General features: G+C 38.0%; 2 protein-coding genes across 9 annotated transcripts in view; one reads left to right on the top strand and one right to left on the bottom strand.

The window, feature by feature from the left end:
- LOC116635554 (24-hydroxycholesterol 7-alpha-hydroxylase) overlaps nt 1-21,075 on the bottom strand; it is an 87,765-nt gene extending 66,690 nt beyond the window's left edge. Inside the window, exons 1-6 of the mRNA XM_032409702.1 lie at nt 20,908-21,075; nt 20,511-20,621; nt 6,354-6,489; nt 3,698-3,872; nt 2,002-2,151; nt 988-1,081 (exon numbers count right to left, since the gene is read on the bottom strand). Of these exons, the coding sequence (XP_032265593.1) occupies nt 988-1,081; nt 2,002-2,151; nt 3,698-3,872; nt 6,354-6,489; nt 20,511-20,621; nt 20,908-21,003 (762 nt within the window). The 5' untranslated portion in view covers nt 21,004-21,075. The remainder of the gene's footprint in view (nt 1-987; nt 1,082-2,001; nt 2,152-3,697; nt 3,873-6,353; nt 6,490-20,510; nt 20,622-20,907) is intronic.
- SLC25A27 (solute carrier family 25 member 27) overlaps nt 21,008-27,025 on the top strand; it is a 29,481-nt gene continuing 23,463 nt past the window's right edge. For 3 of the 8 annotated variants that reach the window (XM_032409703.1, XM_032409711.1, XM_032409710.1), the window contains exons 1-3: nt 21,025-21,305; nt 23,947-24,138; nt 25,894-25,978. In XM_032409703.1, coding sequence (XP_032265594.1) covers nt 21,056-21,305; nt 23,947-24,138; nt 25,894-25,978 — 527 coding nt within the window. In that variant the 5' untranslated portion in view covers nt 21,025-21,055. Of the gene's footprint in view, nt 21,440-22,964; nt 23,003-23,946; nt 24,139-25,893; nt 25,979-27,025 lie in introns of all 8 variants that reach the window. The other 5 variants (XM_032409706.1, XM_032409708.1, XM_032409707.1 and 2 more) reach the window with 4 other exon arrangements.

The raw sequence follows: 27,025 nt of genomic DNA, 5'->3' as shown, positions 1-27,025 counted from the left end.
TCTGCCCCTCGCCCCTGCTTGTGCATGCATGCACACCCTCTCTCTCTCTCTCTCTCACTTCCTCTCTCAAATAAATAAATAAAAATCTTTAAAAAAATAAATAAAAGTTCTGATTTTTAATGTTAAACACACGGTATAAACTCTTATGTAGTCCTCACTACTCTCTAACTGCTTCACAAATATTAACTCATTTAATCCCCACATTCTATGAGGTAGATGTAGAAATTGAGCCAAGAGGCCAGGTGCCATGCCCAAGGTCATGAGACTGGTGACTGGATTTGAGCCCATATTCAGACCAAGTGAATCCCAGTCTCCGAGGCGGCGAGGGGGTCTGGACAATCAGGTAGTTTTCAAAAGCTCCCAGAGATTCTGATGAGCAGGCAGGGTTGAGAACTTGTCATTACACAAGCATCAGAACCACCTGGAAGGCCTATGAAACCACAGATTGGTGGGCTCCACCCCAGAGGCTCTGACTGAGTGGTCCCCAGGCGATGTTGGTACCATTGGTCTAGGAACCACACCTGAAGAACCACAGACCTAGGATACTTGGAACAGTGGCTTCCAGTGCCTTGCTTTTCAAATTATACCTTACTACCTCCCTTTATTTGAAAAGAGAAATAATTAGTGGTAGTGGCATCAAGAACAAAGTCTGCTTTGCAGAGCTCTGCTATCCTTGTCTAATGTGCCATAACTCCCACCTGTCACTGTTGACACGACTGTATAATATATAAATCAATAAAAACCTCAGCACCTTGTTATATGTTGTTGTCTGTAGCCTTAGTTTTTTTCTTATGTAGAAGACTATTAATACCTACCTCATCGTTATGAGGTTGTTTAATAGAATAGTGTAAAAATCCAACACAGTACTTGACACAAAATGTTACCTAAATAATCTCATGATTTTTGACAAAAAAATTATTTTAAAAATCATAGCTTATTACTGTTTTCATCCCACATATTTTAACAAAAAAGCTCAGGGATACTTACCATGGAATTATCTTTTGCAGATCTGTATGTTTTCATATCTGGAATAGTTTTCTCAAAAAGTGCTAAAAGCCACTTTTTGGATTTTGACCAGTTTCTAGGCAAGAAAAAAACATGTGCATAAATTAATTTGAAAGCACATCAGGAATAACAGGTCATGGCGTTAAAGGGGGAATATCTATGGAATTATAATTATTTCTCCAAATTTCTTCAGTTTTTCTAGAATTTCATTCGAGGTCTACCTTCAGACTTACTAGATCACAAGGAAAATCAAGGGGGTAGGCAGCCACATCTTAGTGGGGTGTTTTGCAAACAAATGTTTGAATCCCTATAGGATTGGCATTGAATAAAAAACAAAGACAAAAACAAACAAAAAAACAGAGCCCATGACCTGCTTGTCCTACTTTTACTCTGGCTGTTATCAGTTCCTGGAGGATGAAGAACTAGCACAGGGACAGGTGCTGGCTTAAGTCAGGTAAAGCAAATTGGCTATGATCTTTTTCATATTTTTTGACCAGTCACCACTATAGACCAACTGCTAAGACATTTAAAAAATCATGTGTTATTTTACATTCAAACCCCTGAGGCTGCTGTGAAAAATACATTTGACCACACCTCCTTTTGGCTCAGGGAGAACAAGGACAACCACGGGTCACACTTGATGATTTAGCATGGTTCCAAACTATAGCAATGAATGTGATCATAATAAGCAGTAAACAGGATAAAAGGCCTCAAAATAAATTCTTTGTTTCATTCTCATATCTTCTCTGTCTCTCTCTTACTCCCTGTTAAATTTTTGCTCCTCAAAATAAGAAAAAAAAAAGGAAATAATGCATCTTTCTTCTTCAGTTCCTTCGTCAAGTCATACACACACCAAAAACAAACTGGTCTTAAGAAGTAGCTTCTGTCTTTTCCTCGTAGATGCTGCTCTCTCTACTTAGGACAGGGAAATGAGACAGGTATGAATTGCTGGGAGGAGCTTGGTCAGTGAATTAATTGTAGGGAAGAGCTCTCTACCTTAGGAGACATTCTGGCATCTGGGACCCGTACTCAAAACCTTCATCATAAGCTTGAAAATGCTGATAGAACTCCCTGATTTTTCTCTCATCTGTGGGAAACAAACCTTTTTTAAAGAGTATATTCATTGTGACTGGATAAAGGAGATTCCTACAAAGAAAAACACATAGAAAGTCAGACCCAATGACCAAAGAAGAAAGGCAAAGAACACAATAAAGGGCATTATTTAATAGCTATATATTAGGGGTAGATAATAATATGTGGCAGATTCTTTTGGGAAAGAGTCACTCTTGAAAAGTTTTAATATTTGCTTACTGTGGTCAAGATAACTTAGGGGTAACTGAAACTGTGGTTCATTTATCTGAAGATTTTAAAATGCTTTCTAAGCAAGCATTGTTAGATCCTGACAAACGTGAGATGATGTGCAGAAATAAATTGATTCAATATAATTTCAACGAGTACTTATTTAGCAAATAACAGCAATAATTAAGATACAGTCCATGACTTTAGACAGCAGCAAAAGAGAGCCAAAGAATCAGGGCAATACTAGTTACCAAATATGCCAAGCTCTCACAGGATCCTACAGATTTAAACTACTACACATTGAAGTATAGTACCTATCATCATTACGTTTTGCCATAAGTGAAAAATGATTACTGTGGCATCCATAAGGGAAAGAATATCAAAGATTGTTAATATGACCTAGATTAGTACACTGAGTACTGTTTGTTTCAGTTTTATTTGCCATCCCTTCCTCACAAGAAAATTTTCAGGATCTCCTTCCCCCAAAGTTTCAAAGATATCCAAGAATTTGCTTGGTTTTATTGTAGATACTGGGCATGCTAAAAGTTTGGTTGGTTGCTTGCCTTGTTTTGTTTGTTTGGTTGGTTTTTTCCTCTCTCTCTTTCTGGACCTCTAACAAAATATTAACTGTTGTTCTTTTTATGAGTCTGAACTATTGAATCCTGCCTTCAGCATCCCAGTATCCCACTGAGATGGAAAAGTGCCTAACTGGTAACTTCAATTTACCAAATCTCCTTATGCGTTGGAAGAATTTTTCTCAAGGTTCCTAGGCCCAGCCCTTACCTTTGCCAGAAAGCTTCAGAACATGGCTGAGGCCACTTGACTCCCTCCAGCACCCTTCCCTGTCTCACCTGTCACTCAGCATCCCCTCTAGGTAGGTACATTCTACATGGCATGGAATAACTGAGGAGAAATTACTGTAAATGTATTAAAATGATTGTATTGGCTCACCTTAAAATTGGAGTGCTAATGAAAAATTGCTCCATTAATTAAAATGTAAAAGATTAATATAATCTCTTAATTACCTAGCTAGATAGACTTCATTAATCCACCAGATAATTTTTATTTATTTTTTATTTTTTTTATTTTTTTATTTTTAAGATTTTATTTATTTATTTGACAGAGAGACACAGCGAGAGAGGGAACACAAGCAGGGGGAGGGGGAGAGGGAGAAGCAGGCTTCCCGCGGAGCAGGGAGCCCGATGCGGGGCTCGATCCCAGGACCCTGGGATCATGACCTGAGCCGAAGGCAGACGCTTAACGACTGAGCCACCCAGGCGCCCCCACCAGATAATTTTTAAAGTTCAATGCACAGGCTTCAAAGTTTTTTATTCCAAAAAACCTCCCAAAACAAAAACCAACAAGATCAAATAATACTAATGCATCTATTTACCTTACTAAGTTGTTCAGCTCCATCGTCCCATGAGTGCCTAAGTTCTCCAGTTGCTCATTTAATTCTTCAGTCAGTTGTCCAGTGAGTTGATATAGGTTGAAAGTCCCTATTTTCCCTTTCATCATGATATAAAGTTTTTCATGCAGTGTTAAAAAAGTATTCTTTGGAATTGATGCTATAAACAGAGAAAACTATTTTCAAAAGAAGCAACAACTCCTTGAAGCAAACAGTCAATCTACCTATACTACTACTTGGTCAGTAGGGACTGGAGCCAAAGTCTTCCCAGTACATAAAATCACCTCCTGCAAGTAAAAGGAGGCAAAGATTCAACCTATCCCATGAGATAGTAAAAGTCCGTAGGGAAATTCACGTTCAGGGGTGATCTGTATACAAATGGGTGATCAGGAGGGCCTCTGGGAAACACAAATCTGGTGATTTTTATTTCCACATTTAAAAGCTTTCATTGGCTTCCTACCCTTAACAAAGTTTACACAAGGCCTTCCACCATCTTTCTAGTTCTCCAGTGATATTTCCAGACCTTTCTCCCCGCAAATTTGTATCTCAGGTACAGCATGATATTTCCAATATTTATATTTATATTTCCTCAGTACTTTTATTAGACATTCTATCTGCTCAAAACACTCTCTCCTTGACCAACTTCACCCCATTCCCACACACCCACAACTACAAGCCACACATTTCTTCTGCTAACTTCGATTTCTCCTTCAAGTGTCTACACTTCCTAACCCCATGAGGAGCTTTGGCTCCATTACTTCCTTTGTATTAGTGTTCACATTCCTTCCATGATACACACTCCTGCTTGAGTTCGGTTAGTAAGAGTATGAGTTTTTAAACTCATTATTCTTTTGTATTTTTCTTTAATCCTGTCTTATTGTCTGTAAAGTAACTTTTACAAAAAATAGTTTTTAGTTTTCTAGTTCGTCAGCCTATTATGTGTAGGTTACATTTTGTATAAGTTAATTAAAAATAATTCTTAATCTCAGGAAACAAACTGAGGGTTGCTGGAGTGGTGGGGGATGGGAGGGATGGGGTGGCTGGGTGATAGACATTGGGGAGGGTATGCTCTATGGTGAGCGCTGTGAATTGTGTAAGACTGATGAATCACAGAGCTGTACCTCTGAAACAAATAATACATTATATGTTAAAAAAAAAAGAAGATAGTAGGAAGGGAAAAATGAAGGGAGGGAAATCAGAGGGGGAGACGAACCATGAGAGACTATGGACTCTGAGAAACAAACTGAGGGTTCTAGAGGGGAGGGGGGAGGGGGATGGGTGAGCCTGGTGATGGGTATTAAAGAGGGCACGTACTGAATGGAGCGCTGGGTGTTATACACAAACAATGCATGGAACACTACATCAAAAACTAATGATGTAATGTATGAGATTAATATAGCATAATAAAAAAATGTAAAATTAAATCTCCAAAATAAATAAATAAATAAATAAAAATAAAAATAATGTTTCGATTTCCCAAACATACATCTTCTCCTTAGTAGGGGGATATATGAGAGGACTGGGAGGCTGGCTCAAGAGCACATATTAACATATTTTGTCTATTAAAATAGAAATATTTAAACATGAAAATCCCCAGAGGAGGTAGAGGTAAAAAAACTTGATCATTTCCATGCATCCCTGATCAGTGAGTAAGTTGGCATATTTTTCTGGAGGGATATGTGAACTTACAGATCAAGAGCCTTCAGACTTCAAAATATTTATATTCTTTGATCTGGAATTCCATAGTTTAAATACCGAGAAGCACTAAATAGTCAAAGAATTTAACCAAGATGTTGTGATCTTCATGCGGACAAGAAGAAATAACCATCATGTTCTTGGTCACTGACAGCTTTTAAATTTTGTTTTGTTTTGTTTTAATGGCAAGAGATGCATGAGAGGCTACATGAAGAGGAACCTAAGAAAGAAGCCAAAAAGGAAACCAAGAGAGAGAAGCCATAGACAACAGAAGCAAGCACAGACATCAGGGAAGCAGAGAAAGAATCGGGCACCAAAATGAAACAGCTCCCCATTCTTAGGAGGACAAATGGCCTCAGCACCGCATGTTTGCAGCCTGGGAAGAAATAAAATGGACAGTTACACCAGAAGCTTGCTGACAAATACAATCCAGCAGTCTCTGACAAGGGAGAACAAAAGGCCACCAATTACATGAGGCCAAGCCCAACTTACCTTAATAGCCCTATGGAATGTGTCAGGAAATGCCACAGTAAAGGGCGTACTAAGCAGTGGAATTCTACTGTCAGTGAACAGAGTGGCAACATGTGATCAAGCCAAGAGCTATAGCCTGTGAAGCATTGTCTACACAGCAGCAGAACAGAGTGAAGGACTTCTTGGGAGCTGTAACAGGATACAGATTCCAAATATTTTCCAAAGTAAACAGCAGTGGGGTAACCTCATCTCTTACCCACATCTAATTAAGACTTACATGAGGCTGCCAATAATTTGTTTTTCAATGACCAAACTCATCAGATACTCTTTCTACCTTCCATCCTGATTTTAAAGAGTAAAATAAGGAAGGGGCTGTCAACATTCTTGATAGAGGAGCGAGGATATGATTGTTAACAAAGCTACTCTTGGACTCCGATGTTGTATTTCAAACAAACTATCTGAAAATATTCTTTACCTGTACGATAGACGGGCTTTTGCACTGCTAGTTCAAAATTTACTTCTTTGGATTTTAGAAACACATTAATTCCCTCTTCTTCAGTAACAAAGGTCATACGGGTGCCCATAACAAAGACTGTAAATACTGGTCCATACTGAAAGATAACACAAATACAGATATTAGTAAGGATTTCTAATAAGTTACTGGGCCATGGATTATGCAAGAACCCTAATGCTGAAGTTATAGTCAAGATACAAATTATTATGATTATGTATGATAATTAATTATAAATTTTGCTGGATTCAGCCAAATCTAAATTATACAAATCATAATTTATTCTGTCCTAATACTTAACCTTCATTTTGATCGTTATTTGAAACTTCCTTTCTTGTAGTAGGAAATAATAATTAGAAATAATAATTTTTTTTAAAGATTTTATTTATTTATTTGAGAGAGAGAATGAGAGAGAGAGAGAGAGAGAGCACAAGAGGGGGGAGGGTCAGAAGGAGAAGCAGACTCCCCGTTAAGCAGGGAGCCCAATGTGGGACTCGATCCCGGGACTCCAGGATCATGACCTGAGCCGAAGGAGTCGCCCAACCAACTGAGTCACCCAGGCGCCCCTAGAAATAATTATTAGAAATTATGTCAAACAGTGATATTTAAACATTGTTTTCCAGATATCAGTAGGGTTACGAGCAACTCTAGCTCAGTTTTGTCTAAGAAAAAGATACAAAACAGCTGACTTAAATCTGTGGTCACTCAACAATGTCCTGCAATCCTAAAAAGCTCTCTAATGTGTTCACTTTCTCACTTTCCAAAATTACTATTTCCCCTGGATACCTGCCCAACCCTCTCCACTCTGAGATACCTACCGTTCCTGCTTTCTAACTCACTAGGAAACTCAGGCAATCAAGTAAAAGCACTCACAACTTCTTACCACCAAATCTTGCAAAGATACACATTTGTACCCATTCTCTGTGCCTCACCCCAGGTTAGCACAGATGAGAGGTCCTGCCCCTGTGAAATGCCAGTGCTCCCTCACTTTTGTTATGGATTCTACGTTCTTGCCTTCTCTTCATTCTATGTCTATGCCTCCTGTCATCCCACATCATCAGATGTGCCCTCTATGAGATTACCAGCAGCCTACAAACACACGCTAGTCCTGAGTTTGATTCCAGGAAGTCCATGACTTTATTGGGAGGCTTCACTACTGGGTGGAGACTGCCCTCCCAGGGCTAGCCAGTTCTTGGAGAGAGCGAAGGGCTCAGCCAGCCAGAAGCATACCTTTCACATGCAAACCAACCAATCTTCAGTCTATATCCCCATCTACTTCCTTATCTTATGTCACACACCAGTATTTCCCCTGCCCAAAATCATTCCAAGGCCAGGTACCAGGCAACCCGAAACCACCTGTATAGCCCAAAGCCCAAAAGAATTATTCGAAGTAGCCAATCCTAAATTGTTTTCCCTGCCCTGCTTCGCCTTTCCTGAGGAAGCCCCAGTAAAGGCTCAGGCACAGGCTTTCCTCTGGCTGTTATCTTCTGCCTCCTGACTGATACCAGTGCTTTTCCCTGTGGCCCTGCATGGCCTGCAGAGGCCCCCCTCTCAGACCCGTGAGTATAACAAACATCTTCCTTCCAACCCCTCCTTCTCATTTCCTCCTGTGTTGGCACTAACTTTACACTACCACATCCAACATGTACGTTCTTGGAGCAGTCACCCATACCTTCATGTCCTGTTACAGTTACTGTAAGGATTTCAGAACATTATGCTTGTCACTACTCCAATATTGCAGTCATTTCTAGGTGCCCCTGAAATGGCACATGATCATTCCTACAACCCATTGTTGGGCTCCATCAGGCAACTGTGGGCATGAAAACCATGAAGCCACCAAACAGTGAAGTCTCATTTTCTTACACTGGTGATCCGGACGTCTGCATGACTTTCCAGTATTACTTATCTACAATTACTTGCTAATCAATATTTAGAAGATGAATAATTTCTACTGTTTTAAGTTTTGTACAAATAAGAATTCTTAACTTTCCATTAGGAAAGTGGCCTATGTAACACATATAGGTACCTGGACCACAGTGTAGAACAGCCAAGTTCAAACACACTGAAGAATTGACATAACTGCTGATGCAAGGTATTTAAAATAACTTACGGCAAAAGTGCACTGTACAAATGATCATGTCCGATGTTATAAATTCTACGGCAGTGAGGGTGTATCTGTCTTACTTGCTTGGCTTTTGTCCTCCTTTGTGCAATGTCTGGATGTTATGAAGCAAAGGCAAGTGCATACAGTATGTTGTAGAAATGGTGCTTGTGTGTTGTTTCATGAGCATTTTATTTTGAGATAACAATAGACTAATGTGCAATTATAAGAAATAATACAGAGCAACCCCATGTATGCATTACTCTGTTTCCCCTAGTATAAACATGTTGCAAAACTATCGAATGTTATCACAACTAGGCCACTGATAGTGATGAAGTCAAAGTACAGAATATATCCATCACCACGAAGATGACTCAAGTTGCCTTTTTATAGTCACACCCATTTTACTCTCACCGCCACCTCTTTGGTTACCCTTGACAACTACTAACCCGTTCTCCAGTTCTATAATACTGAATTTCAGGAATGATATACAAATAGAATCAATTGTATACAAATAGAAGATGAAAAGATGAATATTTGGAATAATGGAAACTTCAGCGGATTGGCTTTTTTTCACTTGGCATAAACATCTGAGATCCACCCAGGCTGCTGTATGTATCAATAATTCATTCCTTTACATTTCTGAGTAGTATTCCATAGTATGGATGTACTACAGCTTGTTTAAACATGGTTGAAGAATGTTTGTATTCTTTTCAGTTTAGGACTATTACAAATAAGGTTGCTACAAACATCAGTGCACAGGTTTTTGTGTGAACGCATGTTTTCATTTCTCTAGAAGTGGAATTGCTGGCATCTGTGTGCTTCCTTGTTTAAAGAACTGCCAAAGTGCTTTCCAGAGTAGTTGTCCCACTTGACATTTTCGCCAGCAATCTATGAATGATCCAGTTTCTCTCTGTCCTTACTAACATCTGAGCGCTGTCACTCTTTTTTATTTAGCCATTCTGATAGGTGTGTAGTGATATCTCATTGTGGTTTTCATTTGCATATCCTCAACTGGCTAATGATGTTGAATATCTTTTCATGTGTTCATTTGCCAGCTTTATATCCTTTTCAGGAACTTGTTCATGTCATTTGCCATTTCTTCAGTTGACTTGTTGGGGTTCTTTAAATGTTGAGTGCAGAGAGTTCTTTCCATATTCTAGATAGCAGTCTCTCATTGGATATGTGGCTTGCAAATATTTTCTCTCCGTCTACAGCTTGTCTTCCCAGTCTCCTAACAGGGTCTTCCACAGAGCAAAATCTTGTAATTTTCATGAGGTCCCATTTGTCAGTTTTTGTTTTTATGGATTGTGGTTTTGGTGCTCAGTCTAAGAACTATTCTTCAGCCCCAGATTAAGAACAGTCTCCTTATTTTTTTCTAAAAATTTTATAGTGTTATGTTTCACATAAAAGTCTGTGATCTATTTTGAATTAATTTTTATATACGACTCAAGACTTAGGTCAAGGTTCATTTTGTTTTGGTTTTGGTTTTGGCTTATTGGTGTCTAACTGCTTCACTGCCATTTGTTGAAAAGGTTACTTTTATTTCATAAATTGCTTTTGCACGTTTGTCTAAAATCTATTGGACATTTAGTGTGTCTATTTCTGGGTTCTCAACTCTGTTTCATCGATCTCTGTATCTATCCCTCCACCCGCATAATCTTGATTACTGTAGCTATGTAATGAGTCTTGAAACTGAGTACAGTGACTCTTCCCATTTTATTCTTTTTAAACTTGTTTTAGCTATTCTAGTTCTTTTGCCTTTACATATGGATTATTAATAATCTTGTCTATATCTACACCTTACCGGAAATTTGATAGAATTTGCATTAAACTTGTATGTCAATTTAAGGAGAATTGACATCTTTACTATGTTGTCTTTTCCAATCCATGAACACGGTATGTCTCTTCATTAAGTTCTTCCATTTCTTTCATCAGGGTTTTCTAGTTTTCATCATAAAGTTCTATACATGTTTTATTAGATTTACACCTAAATATTTCTTTCTCTTTTTGAGTGACTATAAATGGTATTGTATTTTTAACTACCATTTGCACATGTTCATTGTTAGTATGTTGCGATACAACTGATTTTTGTATGTTGACTTTATATTCTGTGATCTTGCTGAATTTACTGATTAATTCCAGGAGATTTTTTGTAGATTCCTTGAGATTTTCTAAGTAAACAATCACATCATCTGCAAAGAGAGACATTTCCATATGATTTTTTTTTTTCTTGCTTAATTGTACTCACCAGAACTTCCAGCATTATGTGAAATAAAAATGGTGGCAGTAGACATCCCTGCTTTGTTTACAATCAGAGATGAAGCATTTATTCTTTTACCATTAAGATTGAGGGGCACCTGGGTGGCTCAGTCATTAGGCATCTACCTTCGCTCAGGTCCTGATCCCAGGGTCCTGGGATCGAGCCCCGCATTGGGCTCCCTGCTCCACGGGAAGCCTGCTTCTCCCTCTCCCACTCCCCCTGCTTGTGTTCCTTCTCTCACTGTATCTTTCCCTGTCAAATAAATAAATAAAATCTTTAAAACAAAAAAGATTGAGGTTAGCTGTAAAATTTTTGTAGATGTTCTTTAATAAGTTGAGCAAGCCTCTAGTACTACTTTTCTGATAATTTTTAAAACTCATGAATGGGTGTGGTATTTTGTCAAATGCTTTTTCTGTACAAATCAATATGTCCATGTGCCTTTTCTTCTCTCACCTGTTAATATGGTGGCTTGCACTAACTGATTTTCATATATTGGACCAGTCTTAAATCCCTGGAAGAGACCCATGGAGTCATGGGATCTATAATTCCTTTTATATATTGCTGGATTTTATTTGCTGATATTTTGTTGAGGACTTTTGCATCTGTATTCATAAGGAATACTGATCCGCAGCTTTCTTCTTTTGTGTTGTCTTTATCTGGTTTGGTATCAGGATGATCCTAGCTTCATAAAATAAACTTTTCTATTTTCTGGAGATTGTTTATACAATTGATGTTAATTCTTCTTTAAACATTTGGCATAATTCTCCAGTGAAACAATCTGGGCCTTAAGATTTCTTTTTTGGGAGTTTTAAAATTATGAACCCAATTTCCTAACAAATATAGGGCTATTCAAATTATCTATTTCATACTTAATAGTTGTGGTAGTTTGCATTTTGGGGGGGGGGAATTAGGTCCTTTTCATCTAAGTTGTCAAATTTCTATGTGTAGGGTTGCATATAGTGTTCCCTTATCATCCTTTTGATGTCTTCAATGCTATGCCCTATTTTATTCCTGACATTAATAATGGTGTCTTTTTTTTCTTTTTCTTGTATGAGGTCTTTCAAAGTTATTGATCTTTTCAAAGAATTGGCTCTTTCTTTCACTGATTTTTTCTGTATTTTTTTGTTTTCACTTACATTGATTTCTGTTAATATTTCCTTCCTTTTTCTAGTTTGGGGTTTACTTTGCTCTTTTGTGGGGAGGGGGTTGACAGAGAAGCTTTGTTCATTTCACACTTATGCTCTTTTATAATGAAAATATTTAGTGATAATAATTTCTCTCTCAGCACTGCTTTAGCTGTGTCCCACAAATTCTGATAGGTTGCATTTTTATTTTCTTTCAATTCAGCATAATTTTTTATTTCCCTTGAGACTGTCCCTTCAATTCATAGATTATTTAGAAATATGTTGTTTGTTTCCAAGTGTTTGGAGCATTTCCTGTTATTGATTTCTAGTTTCATTCCATTGTAGACAGAGAATACATTGTATGATTCAAATTCTTTTAAATTTTGTGGGGGTCTATGGCCCTGAATATGGTCTATCTTGTCATATCCCATAGGCACTTGAAGAGAATACATAACCTCCTTTGTTAAGTAGAATGTTCTACACATATTCATTAGATCTTTTTTGGTTGGTGGTCTTTTATATTCTAGCTGATTTTCTATCTAGCTGTTCTACGCATTGTTCAGGTTGTTGAAATGTCTAATTATAACTGTAGATTTGTCTGTTTCTTCTTTCAGTTCTAGTTTTTGTTTCACATAATTCACAGCTCTGTAATTTGGTGCATACACATTTAGAATTGCTAACTCTTTGTGGCATATTGACCCCTTTATCATTTTATAATGTCCCCCTCTGTCTCTGGTAATTTTCTTTGCTCTGAAGGTACTTTTTCTGCTATTAACATAGCCACTCCTACTTTCTTTTGAATAATGCTTGCACAATATATCTTTTTCCATAATCTTGTTTTTCACCTGCTTATCTCATTGTATTTGAAGTGAGTTTCTATTATACATCATATAGTTGCACCATTTTTAATCCATTTTGCAAATATCTATCTTTTAATAATTATATTTATATCATTCATAGCTTAAATTATTGATATATTAGGGTTTAAGTCTCTGTTATTTTATTTGTATTTTTCTGTTCTCCCTGGTTTTTGTTTTTCTGTTTTATCTGCTTTCCTGTGTGTTAGTTGAACATTGTTTAGAATTCCATTGACTTATCTGTAGTATTTTTAAGTGGACCTTTTTGTGTAGAATTTTTTAGTGATTACTCCTGCTACTACAGTATATATACATAACTTATCATAGTCAATTGATACAGCCACTTTTTGAAGTTTTTAATTTTAATTCCAGCATGGTTAACATACAGTGTTATATTAGTTTCAGGTGTACAATGTAGTGATTCAACATTTCTACACATTACTTAGTGCTCATAAGTGACTCTTTAATCCACTTATTTCACCCTTCCCCCACCCACCTCCCCTCTGGTAACCATCAGTTTGTCCTCAATACTTGAGACGCTATTCCTTGGTTTGTCTCTATCTCTCCTTTTTTTCCCCTTTGTTTGTTCGTTTTGTTTCTTAAATTCCACATATGAATGAAATAATATGGTATTTGTCTTGCTCTGACTGACTTATTTTGCCTAGCCTTATACTCTTTAGCTCCATCCATGTTGTTGCAAATGGCAAGATTTCATTCTTTTTTTATGGTTGAATAATATCCCATTATATATATATATATATACCATATGTTCTTTACCCATTCATCTGTGAATGGACACTTGGGCTGCTCCCATATCTTGGCTATTGTAAATATATTGCAATAAACATTGGGGTGCATGCATCCCTTTGAATTAGTTTTTGTATTTTGGGGGTAAATAGCCAGTAGTGCAATCACTGGATAGTAGGGTAGTTCTATTTTTAACTTTTTGAGGAGCCTCCGTACTGTCTTCCACAAGGGCTGCATAGTGTGGCCATTTTACCATTTCAAGTGAATCTCCCTTTATATCACTTTATCCTCTCCCATTTGTAATGTAATACATACACCTAGGACAATATCAAGCAGTGTTATAATTTTTGCTTCAGCCACCAAACATAATTTAGAAATCACAAAAGGAGAAAAAAGTCTATTGCATTTACATATCTTCTGTTTACTGTGTCCTTCCTGATGTCCAGATTTCTTCTTTCATTCGTCCCTTTCTGTTTAGAGAACTACTTCTAGTCATTTGTTTAGGATAGTAGGTCTTCTAGAAGAAAATTCTCTTAGTTTTCCTTCAACTGAGAATGCCTTGGCTCCTCAATTCCTAAGGGATATTTTTTGCTGGAGATAGGATTCTAGGTTGACAGTTCTTTTCCTTGAGCACTTGAAAATTGGTATGCCATTCCTCCTGGTCTCCATGGTTTCTGATGAAGAATCTGCTATAATTCCAGTTTCATTCCCCACTATGATAAAATTCCATTTGTCTTTTGCTGCTTTTAAGAATTATATTTGTCTTTAGTTTTCAGAAGTTTGTCTGTCATTTGTCTTGCTGTGGACTTCCTTGGGTTTATCCTGTTTGGGATTAGCTTAGCTTTTTGAATCTGTAGGTTCATGTCTGTTGCCACATTTGGGAAATTTTCAGCCCTACTGTCTACAAATACTTTTTCAGACTCACCCTCTTTCTTTTCTGTTTTTAGGACTCTGATGACATGTTAGGTCTTTTACAGTCCCTGAAGTTCTGCTCATTTTTTTTTCCAGTCTATTTTCTCTTTGTTTTTCATATTTGGCAATTTTTATTGACCTATGTTGAAGTTCACTGATTCTTTTCACTCTTCTCCATTGTGCTGTTGTACCCATCCACTGAGAGTTTTTTTTTCTTTTTTAGTTATTGTATTTTTCAGTTCTAAAATTTCCATGTTTCTTCTTTGTATGTACTATTTCTTTACAGACTTTCTGTTTCTATTTTTTTCATTTGTTTAAAGCATGCTTACAATTGCTTGTTGAAGCATTTTTATTATGGCTGCCTTAAGATCCTTGTCAGATAATTCTAGTATCTCTGTCATCTGTTGATTGTTTCTTCTTATTTAAGTTGAAATCTTCCTGGTTTTTGGTATGAGGAGTGATTTTCTACTAAAATCTGGATATTTTGGATATTATGTTATGACACTGCATTTTATTTAACTCATCTTTTTTCCAGGCTTCTTTTGGCATTATTCTGGTGTGAGAAGGGGAATGCCACCTCATTATTGCCACATAGGGGGATAGAAATTTAGGTTTATCACTCAGCATGGGGAGAGGACTCCTTGTTCCTGCTGGTTGAGGGTGAAAGCAAGTCTCCCTACTAGGTTCTTCTTGTATCACTCTGGCTGGGATAAGAAGGGATTCCTCATTATTGCTCCCACACGACCTCCACTGGCCTGGAGGTGAGAAGGTGTTTGAGGAGTAGCCTCTTTCTTGCTAAGTGGTAGTGAAATTCCTGACCCATCTTCTAAGGCTCATGGGTCACCATTCCAGTGAGTAGGAGGGGACTCCTTGTTATTGCTCATTGGTGGTATGGCCTGTGCTCTTGGAGTGGTCTCCATTAACACTGCAGTGGGGATGGCCTCACTATTGCTGAACAGTATGGAAAGTCATGACCCTCCTCTACACCTCCTTTGACACCACCCCTACTAGGAGGAGGAGGGTTACTTCATTACAGCCTGGCCAGGATTTAGGGATAGCCTTTTTCACTTGGCACTTGCTGACTGAGGTGATGCCATAATTTTTTCCTGTGGTGTTTGCCTGGAGCAGTTGCAGTCTAAAAGTTTTCTGTCTTGCTAGGCTGCTCCTTTCCTGGCCCTTTACCTAGAGAGATTAGGCTTGTCTTGAGGCTTATTTTTTTATCTGTGCCCACAGGCATCTCCAGGTTGCTGGCTTTTCTAGAGTCCAATCTAGATATGTGAAGCAGAAAAAAATCAAGGAAATTCAGTGCCATATTGTTCATCAGATCCCATGGTCCCTAGCTGCCTGCCTTCCCCTCCCCACCTTTGAGAATCTTCTTATGTTTGTTTTATGTATAACGTTCAATTATGATTTAGCTGCACTTAGTGGGAGGGATGGGGAAAGTACAACTACCCCATCTTTTCAGAAGCAAACATTCCTAATTCATTTTTTTTTTCATTCACAGTATATCTCTGAAAGTTATACAAGAGAATGGAAATATTCTTGTTGGAAGAGAAGATAGACAGCTAGAGGACAGAGATGAGAGGAAGACCTTTCATTGTATATATGTTCATGACTTTAGAATATGGACCTATCTGAAAAAAAAAAAAAACAACTAATTTTTAAGAAGATTGACTTCCAATTTTGGTAGTGACATTATGGCAACTTCTTTCTGAATTGTTCCACTTCTTTCCTGGAAATCACACAGAGCCACAAGGAGAATGAAACATAGGTGCACAAGCAACATATTGAGCTAGACAATAAGAAGAAAATCTACTAACTACAACAGTCTGCCCCTGGATATCAACATCCACTTGGATACCACTTGGATATCAACATCCCAAACTCCAACAGAACTCCTCAGTTCTGCTCTTAGAACCTATCACAGCATGGTGGGAAAGAAAAAGGGATGTGCAGGGGGCTCAACAATGGAAAAGCTCAGAAATATACACTCTGAGATATGAGAAGGAAATATACAGAGTTGGAACCACTATGAGATGGGCTAAGATAAACAGGCCATGGATATTGAGGGGGGTAGCAAAAGATAACACAGAAAGTGGGCTCCAGGAAGCACTATCCTCTAAAAGTGAAAAGTACACCTGGGAAGACGGGTCGCCTCTTTTATTAGCAGCAGCTATTGAAGAAAGGCAGTGAGAGCTCAAATCTGCAAGATTATATCTTAAAAGCAGAGCCATGGGTGCATAGAGACACTATATTCTCCCTGTAGCAAGGGAGGATAAAAGGTTAAGAAACCTGGAAGGCAACTGCCCCCAAGCAAAACCTCCTTGGTCCGAGACAACTCAACTCCTTAAAATACAGTTAAACAAAAAAGGAAAAATTCAGTACTACAAGAAAAATTCTAAAAAAAAAAAAAAAAAAAAGGAGAGCAGAACTTCCTTATAGATGAAGTAACTCACCAGAAACATTCCTCCATGGGGTACCTAAAACCTGTAATACAAAAAGATGTCCATGGATAAAAGAAGGAAAAAAAAAAAACTGTAATGTAAAATTATTTTTGGAATTAAAAAAATTAATGTAATAATTGCAACTGCAAAGGAAATAAGCAAAGAAGAAATATAAGAAGCCATGAAAGAAGCAGCTAGACAATAGAGGAAAATTAGGACATAAAGGAACGCAGGAAAGAAAGAAACAATAAAGACATTTTTGAATAAAAGATAACAATGACTGGGGTGCCTGGGTGGCTCAGTTGGTTAAGTGTCCAATTGGGTTTCGGCTAAGGTCATGATCTCAGGGTCCTTGTATGGAGCCCTGCATCGCTTTGGGCTCCATGCTCAGTGGTGAGTCTGATTCTTTCTTTTCTTCTCACTCTCCTCCACTCCCACTCATGCGTGCTCTCTCTCTCTCTCTCTCTCAAATAAATGAATAAGTAAAATCTTAAAAAAGAGAAAGAGAGATGACAATGATGAGAAGCACAAGGGATACTATAACCCACAGGAAATAAAGAATCTAAGGAAAAGAGAGTATAGAAATGTGAAAAAAAAATTAAATAGAAATAAATATATGAAAAGAATTTCAGGGGAAATGACAGCTATAGAAGATAGGTAGAAGAGACTGAAACTATGCATCAGTGGACATCTTTTGCAAGCTCCAAATTTATTTATCCAGCTGCTTAACTCAGTATTCCCACCTGGATATCAACATCCCAAACTCCAACATATCTCACCATATCTTTTTTTTAATTTTTAAAATTTTAATTATTTTATTTTATTTTTTATCAAACTCCAACATAGCTAAAGTGGAACTTCTGATAACTTCTTCCCTTCCAGTAAGTTCTTGTATTTGTGGCTGTTTCACTTGACAGCAAATCTCATTTTCTAGCTACTCAAGCCAAACTTCTTGGAGTCATCTTGGGCCCTTTTCATTCTTTTACACACCACATGCAACTTGCCAGTAAATCCTGCTGCTTCCACCTTCAAAATATATCCAGCCACTTCCCAAATTTCCACTGCCATCACCATGGTTGAAACCACAGTCTCCGAAACCACAATGATCTTAAGTTTGGATTATTGCAATAACCTTCAACTTATCTTCTTTCTTTTGTTCTTGCATTCCTGTTTTTAACAGAGCAGCCAAAGTGAACCTTTAAGATTTAAATCAGAGCCCATCATTCCTCTGCTCAACACACTCAAAACGTTTCCTATTTCACTCTAAATTATAAATGCATTTATACTTTGAATCTGATAATTCATTCTATTGATACATTTTCACACATAGAAATGACACTTGTTCCTACAATATTTATAACTGCAAAATATGGGAAACAAACTATGTCAATCATTAAGTCACTGTTTAGGTAAACTGTGATTCAGGGAATACTTTGCAACTTTTAAAACAAATGCAGATGCTTCTGTTTCTGTGTACGATGAGGTAGAATCAGGTGAAATAAGGATTTCACTGGCAGCTGGGAAACGATGGACATGAACAGATAATAAGTCACTATTTATTTCTTTGGTGGCATCTATGAATTCTGTGTGTGGGCCGAAGGTCAGGACTGAAATAGGCACCTTTGAAAAATCTACAGTTAATATCACACTTAATGGTGAAATACCGAACAATTTCCCCTAATAGTAGGAAAAAGACAAGCTTGTCTACTCTCACCACTTCCATTCATCAATATACTAGAAATCCTACTGATTACAATACAGAAAAAAGAAATAAAAAGCATCAAGATCAGAAAAAAGGAAGTAAATTTATCTGTTTACAAGACATATTGTTTTATGTATAAAAATCCTAAAGCATCTCCGAAGTAACTACTAGAAGTAATCAACTGAATTTAGCATAAAGTCACAAGGTATAAAGTTAATATACAGAAAACAGATTGTATTTTTTATGTTTCAACAGGATACGAGTGGAAAACAAAAGTAAAAGCAATCTTATTTACAATAGCCTCAAAATATAAAATAGTTAACAACCACAGGCAAGACCACATCACAAAAACTACAGAACACTTCTGAAAGAAATTATATAGCTAAATAAATGGAGAGATACACAGCAGTCATAGATTTGAAGACTTACTATTGTTATGAAGTCAATTCTCCCCCAATTTTTCGATAGATTTAACAAACTTACATTCATAATTCTAGCAGTCTTTATGATAGATATTGACAAGCCAGTTCTAAAACTTAGAGTAAAATGCAAATAATCTTGAATGGCAAGTCAATTACAGAGAAATACGGAGAACTTTCACTGCCTGATTTAAAGACTTACTATAAAACTAGAGTATTTAAGACAGTGTAGTATTAACAAAGGAGTGGGTATATAATCAATGGACTAGGATAGAAAGGCTAGAAATAGATCTACATATATATGGCCAATTAATTTTTAAAAAGCTGCAAAGGCGATCAATGAAGGAAGGACAGTCCTTCAGGATGTGATATTGGAACAACTGGACATCAAGATGGGGAAGAAATTAACCTCACCCCTTACTTTTACCATACAAAAAAACCCAAATCAAAACAAAACCAAAAAAAAAAAAACCCTCAAAATGGATCACAGACCTAAACGTAAAATGGAAAACTACAAACCTTTTAGAAGCAAACAGAATAATCTTTTTGACCTTGCTTGACCTTCTGAGACATGCTTGTAAATAACGTTCCTTAAAATGTATCAAAATCATGACTAAGGAAGGCTATGGGAGACAAAGAAATATTCCTTTAAAATATAACATTTTTCCTATATCAAACTCCCAATACTTATGGCACCTAGTGTGGGCCAGAATATGAGGAACTAGGCAATCCCCTACACTCAAAGATCAAGAAAAGTTGTATATTGTTACATTCTTTTGCAAGAGTGACACAATAATATGAACAATTTAAATGTTCATGTCATTGGACTAGGCAATTCCACTTTTAGGAATTTATTCTGAGGAAACAATTGGATAAGTGCCAAAAGCACAACCCCACAACACACACGGGAATGTACACTGAAGCATTCGTTGAAATAAAGGAAAAAAGTTGGCCGTAACTTACATACTATTTTTGAAAGATACACTATATTTGAAAGCTATTTTAAGGACAAAAACATCTACTACAACAACTTACTAATCTCCTTAGTATGCAGTGAAAATGGATCTCATCATCATCAAATAATAACACCAGCTGAAAATACAGTGCGGGCTAAATTTGTGAAGACTAAGTTTGCAAGTAATTTTTACAGCAGCCTGGTGTTAAATTCAGTTAGGATACTAATTTATTACACGTTTTCATAAATTTAAATTAACCGTATTTCATTTTTGTCTTTCCGAATTATTGCCAAGTGTTTAGTTAATATGTGTACCTTCAGGACTTTTAAACTACGATGAAGTAACTAGCATTTATAAATTAATACCTACTTCCAAAAAGGAAGCTACAAGCTGATAAAAATCTATTAATAACCAATAAAAATCCATTTCTTTCGAAAAAACTTGCATAAGGTTTAGCTGTTGATAGCTGAGGAATGATCGTCTGTGGACAGCAGGTATGTTGCCTGTGTTTTAATGTTGCATTTGAGATCCAATAAAAGAAAATAAAAAAGAAAACATTACCTCCTCCGGAAACCCCACCTGCTAAGGCCACATACCTTGATTCTTGCTTTCTCTATAAATTCTAGAGGGGCTTTCCCAAACTCAAATCCAGCTCCAATCCAAGGAATCCAGCCCCTTATGCACGGGGGTCCACGCAAATTCTTCCACTGAAGGAATAATAAAAGAGCAACGCAACCTAGGATTATAATCACTGTTGGGGAAATTAGTTCCATGTTTTTGTCTAGCACCTTCCAGAATCAGAAAAGGGAAAAGTCCTGCCGCCGTGGCACTGGCTCATTCCCTGTTGGGAGGGGGCACCTACCGGACCTCCCAACTTGTCTGCTACAACTTCCGCAGTTTGTTTGCCTTCCTAACTGTAGCCTCCTTTCCCCGCCCCAATTTTTAGATGACTTCTGCATCATCGCTCCCTCCTCCCACCTCCACTAGTCTTACCAGACCCGGCCACGCTGGACCCAACGCAGGGGCTGGACCAAACTGGTGCGGGTGCCGAGGGGTGGAAGGCGGGGGGAGAACTTGCTCTGTTGCCATGGGGACCGGGGCTGGCGGCGCCGAGTAAGCCTCGCTCACGGCCAATCAGAGAATGGCGCCCAAGAGGCGCGCAGTCCGGGGGACTACATTTCCCAGAAGCCTCGTGGGCTTCGCGTTGTTGTTCAGCTATCAGTTCTGTGGAGCTCTCCAGCCCGGGGCTGCGAGGAAAGCTGTAGGTTCGCGAGGCCGGCTGGCTGAGCCGAGCGAGGGAAATGGTCCCCGCTCCACCACTCGCCGGTTGAAGACGGGCGGCCCTGGCAGAGTGGCAGGCCAGCCGCGGCGCTGGGCGCCGGCCAGAAGGGGTATATTGTCGTCCCGTCTTGCTGCTGAATGTCGGTTCCAGAGGATGAGGAGAGGCTTTTGCCGCTTGCCCAGAGATGGCCCCGAGCGAGCAAGTTCCTCCTGTCAGGCTGCGCGGCTACCGTGGCCGAGCTAGGTACCCGGCCGCCCCCGCCTGGGCCTCCCCCGCGACTCGTCGAGGTGCCGCGCTGGGGGTGGGGGGTGAGGGCACCGGCGGGCGGCTTCGGCCCCCCGGGGTGTGCGGCCCGCTCGGTTGCGCCCTCTTCTTGCACACCTGCCTGGCCGTTGTGGCAGGGCGGGGACAAGGCTGGCTTTGCGACGACGCGGCACTGGAGGTCACTAAGGTCTTTTCCTTCCAATTCCGTCTCCCTCAGAGGTGTGCTATTGTGTCTGAATGTCTACGCTTGGAAGCTGCAAGAGCTGTCATTCCTCTATAGGAATCATTTTCCCATCTGTGAGGATGACCTTTTAAAAACACAGTCCACTCTTCATCCTTATTGAAATAATCTCTCTGGTTTATATTCTTACATAGCCTCACCATGTCATTATCTTTTGTGGACTCGTAGGACTTAAGTTATTAACCTGTCACTTACTGAGCATCTTCTCAACATCTGCCAGTTGTCCTCCTTGAGCTTAACTCATCTATACTGTGTCTACGTTTCAGGAGTCTGAGAAGTAGATAATATATAAATGTGAAATCCAAGGCAGGGCACCTATTAATTGCAACATTGTTGTAATTACTACAATATTAGACTGTGGTGATAGTGCTTAAAAGACTCAGCCCTGACCTTTCTTACAGGCGGGTGGGGAGACATGCAGTGACAGACAGTTACAGTGTGCTACTGATTATAATGAAAGCATTAAATATCGTAAGAACATAGAGGACCGATAGTTACCTATGCATAAGCAAGTCAGAGAAAACTCGAGCCCACCTAGGGAGAATTATGATGCCCTTGCATGAGCACGTGGTGTTCCTTCCAATGATTTTGTGAGCAGAGTGCCTGCGTGTTCCCTGTGAAGCCTTCACTGTGCATTTTAAGATTACCCTTTCATTTTCTTGCCTGTTGAAAAACAAAACAAGCAACAGCTTTGGTGTGTTATCATTAGAAAATGTTACTTTGTCCTCATCTAAAATTAACTTATTTTGTATTTCCAGCACAGCCAGCACAGGATCCATTGTTTTGCCCTTTGTGCTCTTCTACTCTTGCCCTTTGGACCCTCTATTTTTTCTCTTTCTCTTCTCTTAAAGCTGATGGGAAAAATTTCTGTTATTCACTGTTTTTACTGAAATACAATTCAACTTTTTTCAAAAAAAATTTAAAATCAGATTGCTGAATTAAATATTTCCAGCTTTTTTTTTTTAACCTGATGTTTCCCCCTGTGACCAATGGCAAAGAAACATTCCTTTTGTTAAAGGTTTGTGGAGAATGGTGTGGGGGCTGGGGATGGAAGTTAGGAAATCAAAATATGGGATGGTTTTGAGTACAAAACACTTTAGGATCAGAACCTGAAACATTATTTAAGTAACCAGTAAGGAAACCAGAATTATTTTGAGAGGCATAACCCATGTTAATATAGAAGAACCTATATAGTTTTTTCAGGGTTCGTATGTTAATAAGGCATTGTTTAAATTCTCTACATGCAAACTACTTCTGTTTTAGGGGAACTATCAGCAAGATATTTTTTCCAAAGACCAGTGGTAAGATTTAATATTCTCTTCCCCCTACTCTGATTTCTCTTGGAAAAAGCATAACTATGATTTTCTATCAAGTGGTGGTCATTGAAAAGACTCATGTAATGTCAATAATGTTCATGAACTTACCTGAATCTGATTACTTCAGTTATTCGGGACATTATGAGTATAAAGTTATGAGCTTGATCTTCCTAATGTGGGCCAGTTAGCTTCACTGTTTCAAGGTAAAATGTATTCTTGAATTCAAAATGTAATCGTTAGAAAAAAACTTTTCAAGTACAATTGGTCCTCATGAGGAGGCCACACATAAAACTCAGTACTGGAAAAACAACTCAATATATGCCTTAATTGAAAGTATATTGAGCATGCTGCCCTTGTATAAACTTTATATTACATTTTCTATATCTCAAACTTCAGATCAGTGAATATCACCCATGAAATTACAGAATGCAGCTTCACCTGCACTTATTATGAACCTATCAGAATTAGTATAGTATTCTAAAAGTCATATTGGGTCTTAATCATGGGTGCAGTCAAAGGAGCATCACAGAATATGGATATCTGAAATTATTCCCATTGGAAAGCAAAAATTAAGGACTAACGTAGATTTTAGGCTGAAATTTCTGAGTAAAAAGAACCCAAGTCTTGTCACTTTTTTTTTTTCCTGATGATCTGGGGGTGGGGGTGCTTTGGGACAGTGATTCTTAAATTTGGGAGTGCATAAGAATCGAATGATTTCTAAACCCCCATCAACCTACTCAGAATCCATAGGCATGGGGCTAGGAAATAATTTTTAACAATTTCTCTAACTAATTCTGATGTATTCTAAAATTTGAGAATCACTGATCTTGTGGTGACTAAAATATTAGTCCTGTGACTTTAGAATTTTAGAATTTTTGTTTGTTTCTCTGAATGTTATGGGTTTCCCCCTCATTTTGTTTTTTTATTAGCAACCTTTCCCCTCGATCTCACAAAAACTCGACTCCAAATGCAAGGAGAAGCTGCCCTTGCTCGGTTGGGAGACAGTGCAAGAGAATCTGCTCCCTATAGGGGCATGGTACGCACAGCCCTAGGGATTATTCAAGAAGAAGGCTTTCTAAAGCTTTGGCAAGGAGTGACACCTGCCATTTACAGACACATAGGTATCTATCTTGATTCCAACTGGTAAGTTTGTTATGAGTTCTGTGTTTGTGTCCTCTGCTTTTGTGTTTAGCTGTGCCCAAATCCAGTAGTTTTTTCTACTACAGTGATAAATGAATATTCTCTTAAGAAAACTAACCACCAATTATTAAGGAATGATTGCCTTAAATTTTTAGAAATGCATATAAAGACATTTAGGGATGAACTGTCATGATGTCTGTAATGTACTTCAAAATAATTAAGCAGAAAAATGAATCAAGTATGGCAAAAATGTTAGCAATTGATACATCTCAAGGATACAGAGGGAATTATTTTCTCTACTTCTCTAAATGTTCGAAGATTTTTAAGAAAAAAAAATGAGCAATTGATATTTTCCTCCACTTTAGAAACTTTAAAACACAAAATTTAAATTTTTCATGTTCTTTGAAAACTAAAATATATTTGACTAAAATGCCAAATATCACTAGTCTTTGTCCCATACACTACAGACTAGGCAACTCTGAAAGAGCACAGGGATGACTGATCCAATACTGGCAATTGAGTGATTGCAGTGCAGCTGATTTTCGCCTCAGTTCCCAAGGCTACCTACTTACCTGTGTGGGCCTTTAGTCACTCTTAAAAGGAAATAATTGTAACTGTGCCACAGCCAGTGAGAATACTTTTCTGCTCTGCTTCTCCAGTGGCACTCACAAAGATAGTTGTTGGGTTTTCAGCTTGTGGACAGCAGAACATAAACTTGGCTTCAAACGGAGGTAGGACAGGTGCGGCATTCTTCTCCTCTACGTTCATAATATTTCTGCAAGTACATAGGGACCCTTGACCAGAAAAGGGTCCAGTACTAACACTTACCAGCTTATGATTTTTAAAGCTTCAGTTCTTCAGATGAGTGAGTTACAGTGTCTTCATCAAGAGCTTTCCAGAAGTGTGTATAGAGACTATTGTTGTTTTAGTGCTTTGTGTATTTGTGAATATGTTAAAATATTTTATCAGACTTCCTGAAATATCAAGGAAAGTGCTCTCTATGAATACCATGTACTGATTTTAATGATTTTTATTTCCCAATCTTTTTTTTTTATATTTTCTCCTTTGCTTCCCATTCTTGCTTTGAGTTTCACTTCTTTTCATTTGTATTTTGTTGACCATCATATACGGCTTTACAGTTAAGATTCATTTCATACTTTTTACAAACTTTTTTGAAAAAGTTACCCCAATATAATGAATTATCCAGTGAAGTTATGCATGTTTATTAAATGAAAATGCCTGCTGTGTACCAAGCTCTGTATTAGGGCACATAGAGTAATGAAAACACACAAAGCCTGCCCTGAAAAGCTCATGGTCTGATGGAAAGATGAGCAACAAAATCAAGTTAATCTCTAGTTAATGTGATAAATGTCATATTCAACGTATGCCTGGGTAGTTCTGGGGGAACAGAGGAGAAGCTTGGCAGGTGCGCTGGCAGTCTAGAACACTGGAGGTCAGGGAGCACTCTTTAGAAAACATGTTCTTTGAATTGAGTCTTGGAGGACTAGGAGGAGTTAGCAAAGCAGAGAGGAAGAATCCATTCAAGAAAAATCAGGCAGCATGTGAGAAGGCCTGAGGCTTAAGAAAGCATGCCACCTTTACAGAAACATCAAGAAAAGACCACGTGTGCATGAGAGAACAACCCAGCTAGAGAGGTCAACTGGCCAGGTCAAATGCCCTCTTGTTTTATTAAACATCTAGCTGAATTCACCTTTTAAATGATCCATTCTACACAGTGTACTCCGGAGGCCGCATGGTCACTTACGAACATCTTCGTGAAGTTGTATTTGGCAAAAGTGAAGATAAGCATTATCCCCTTTGGTAAGTTTTGTTTTGAAAATAATATATACTATTGACCCTAAGGCACTAATGTGTATCCATTAGATTTGTATAAAATTTTGTATTTGTACCCAAATTGCCTCAAGTTATAGGCTTAAAATAATAAATAATTAGAATATAAATCCAAATAAGTGAGCATTTACTGCACATTGTACACAAACATACATTTGCATATGTATATGAAATTTTGCATATATATTATTTAATATTTTAATATTAAAAGAATTCCTTTTTTTAAAAATGGCTTTTATTTATTTATTTGTCAGAGAGAGAGCACAAGCAGGGGGAGCGGCAGGCAGAGGGAAAAGCAGGCTCCCCGCTGAGCAGGGAGCCCGATGCAGAACTCGATCCCAGAACCCTGGGATCATGACCTGAGCCGAAGGCAGATCAACTGGCTAAGCCACCCAGGTGTCCCAATATTAGTTGGCTGAGCCACCCAGGTGTCCCAATATTAAAAGAGCACCTTCTTCATGCCTCTTTCTACTGGGAGACAAGCTTTTGAGTTACACAGAGATAGGCTCAAATTCCTGCTCTACTAGTACGTATGTAATCCGGTTAAACTACTTTACCATTTTGATCTTCAGTTTTCTTAGCTGTAGAAGTAATGCCTACCATCAGGCTTTTGTTTTTGTAGGATTAGATGAGATAATGAATGTAACTGCATATCAGTTATATTTATAACAGAAACAAAAATAAGTTATTATAAATAATATACATAGAACTCATACCAATAAATTAAAAAAATATAAAAACACAAAGAAAATAGGGAAAGGATATCAACAGACAAAATTCACAAAAGAAAAAATATAAATGTTCATTAAACATTTAAAAATGTTCAACCTCACCAGTGATCAGGGAAACTAATTAAAACTGTCTTTTAGCCATTAAGCTGTTAACAGGAATATAAGTTACTATATAGTCTTTTTGGAGAATATAGTACCTGTTAAAGTGTTTAAATGTGTAATCTTTTGACCCAGCAACTCTTCCTTTATGATATACTCACATTCAGAGATACCCATACCTATGCAT

Source organism: Phoca vitulina, unplaced genomic scaffold, assembly GCF_004348235.1.
Source record: "Phoca vitulina isolate PV1807 unplaced genomic scaffold, GSC_HSeal_1.0 scaffold11, whole genome shotgun sequence".
Taxonomy (NCBI): domain Eukaryota; kingdom Metazoa; phylum Chordata; class Mammalia; order Carnivora; family Phocidae; genus Phoca; species Phoca vitulina.
The sequence above is the reverse complement of the archived record's forward strand: the minus strand, read 5'-3'. Positions and strand labels throughout refer to the sequence as shown.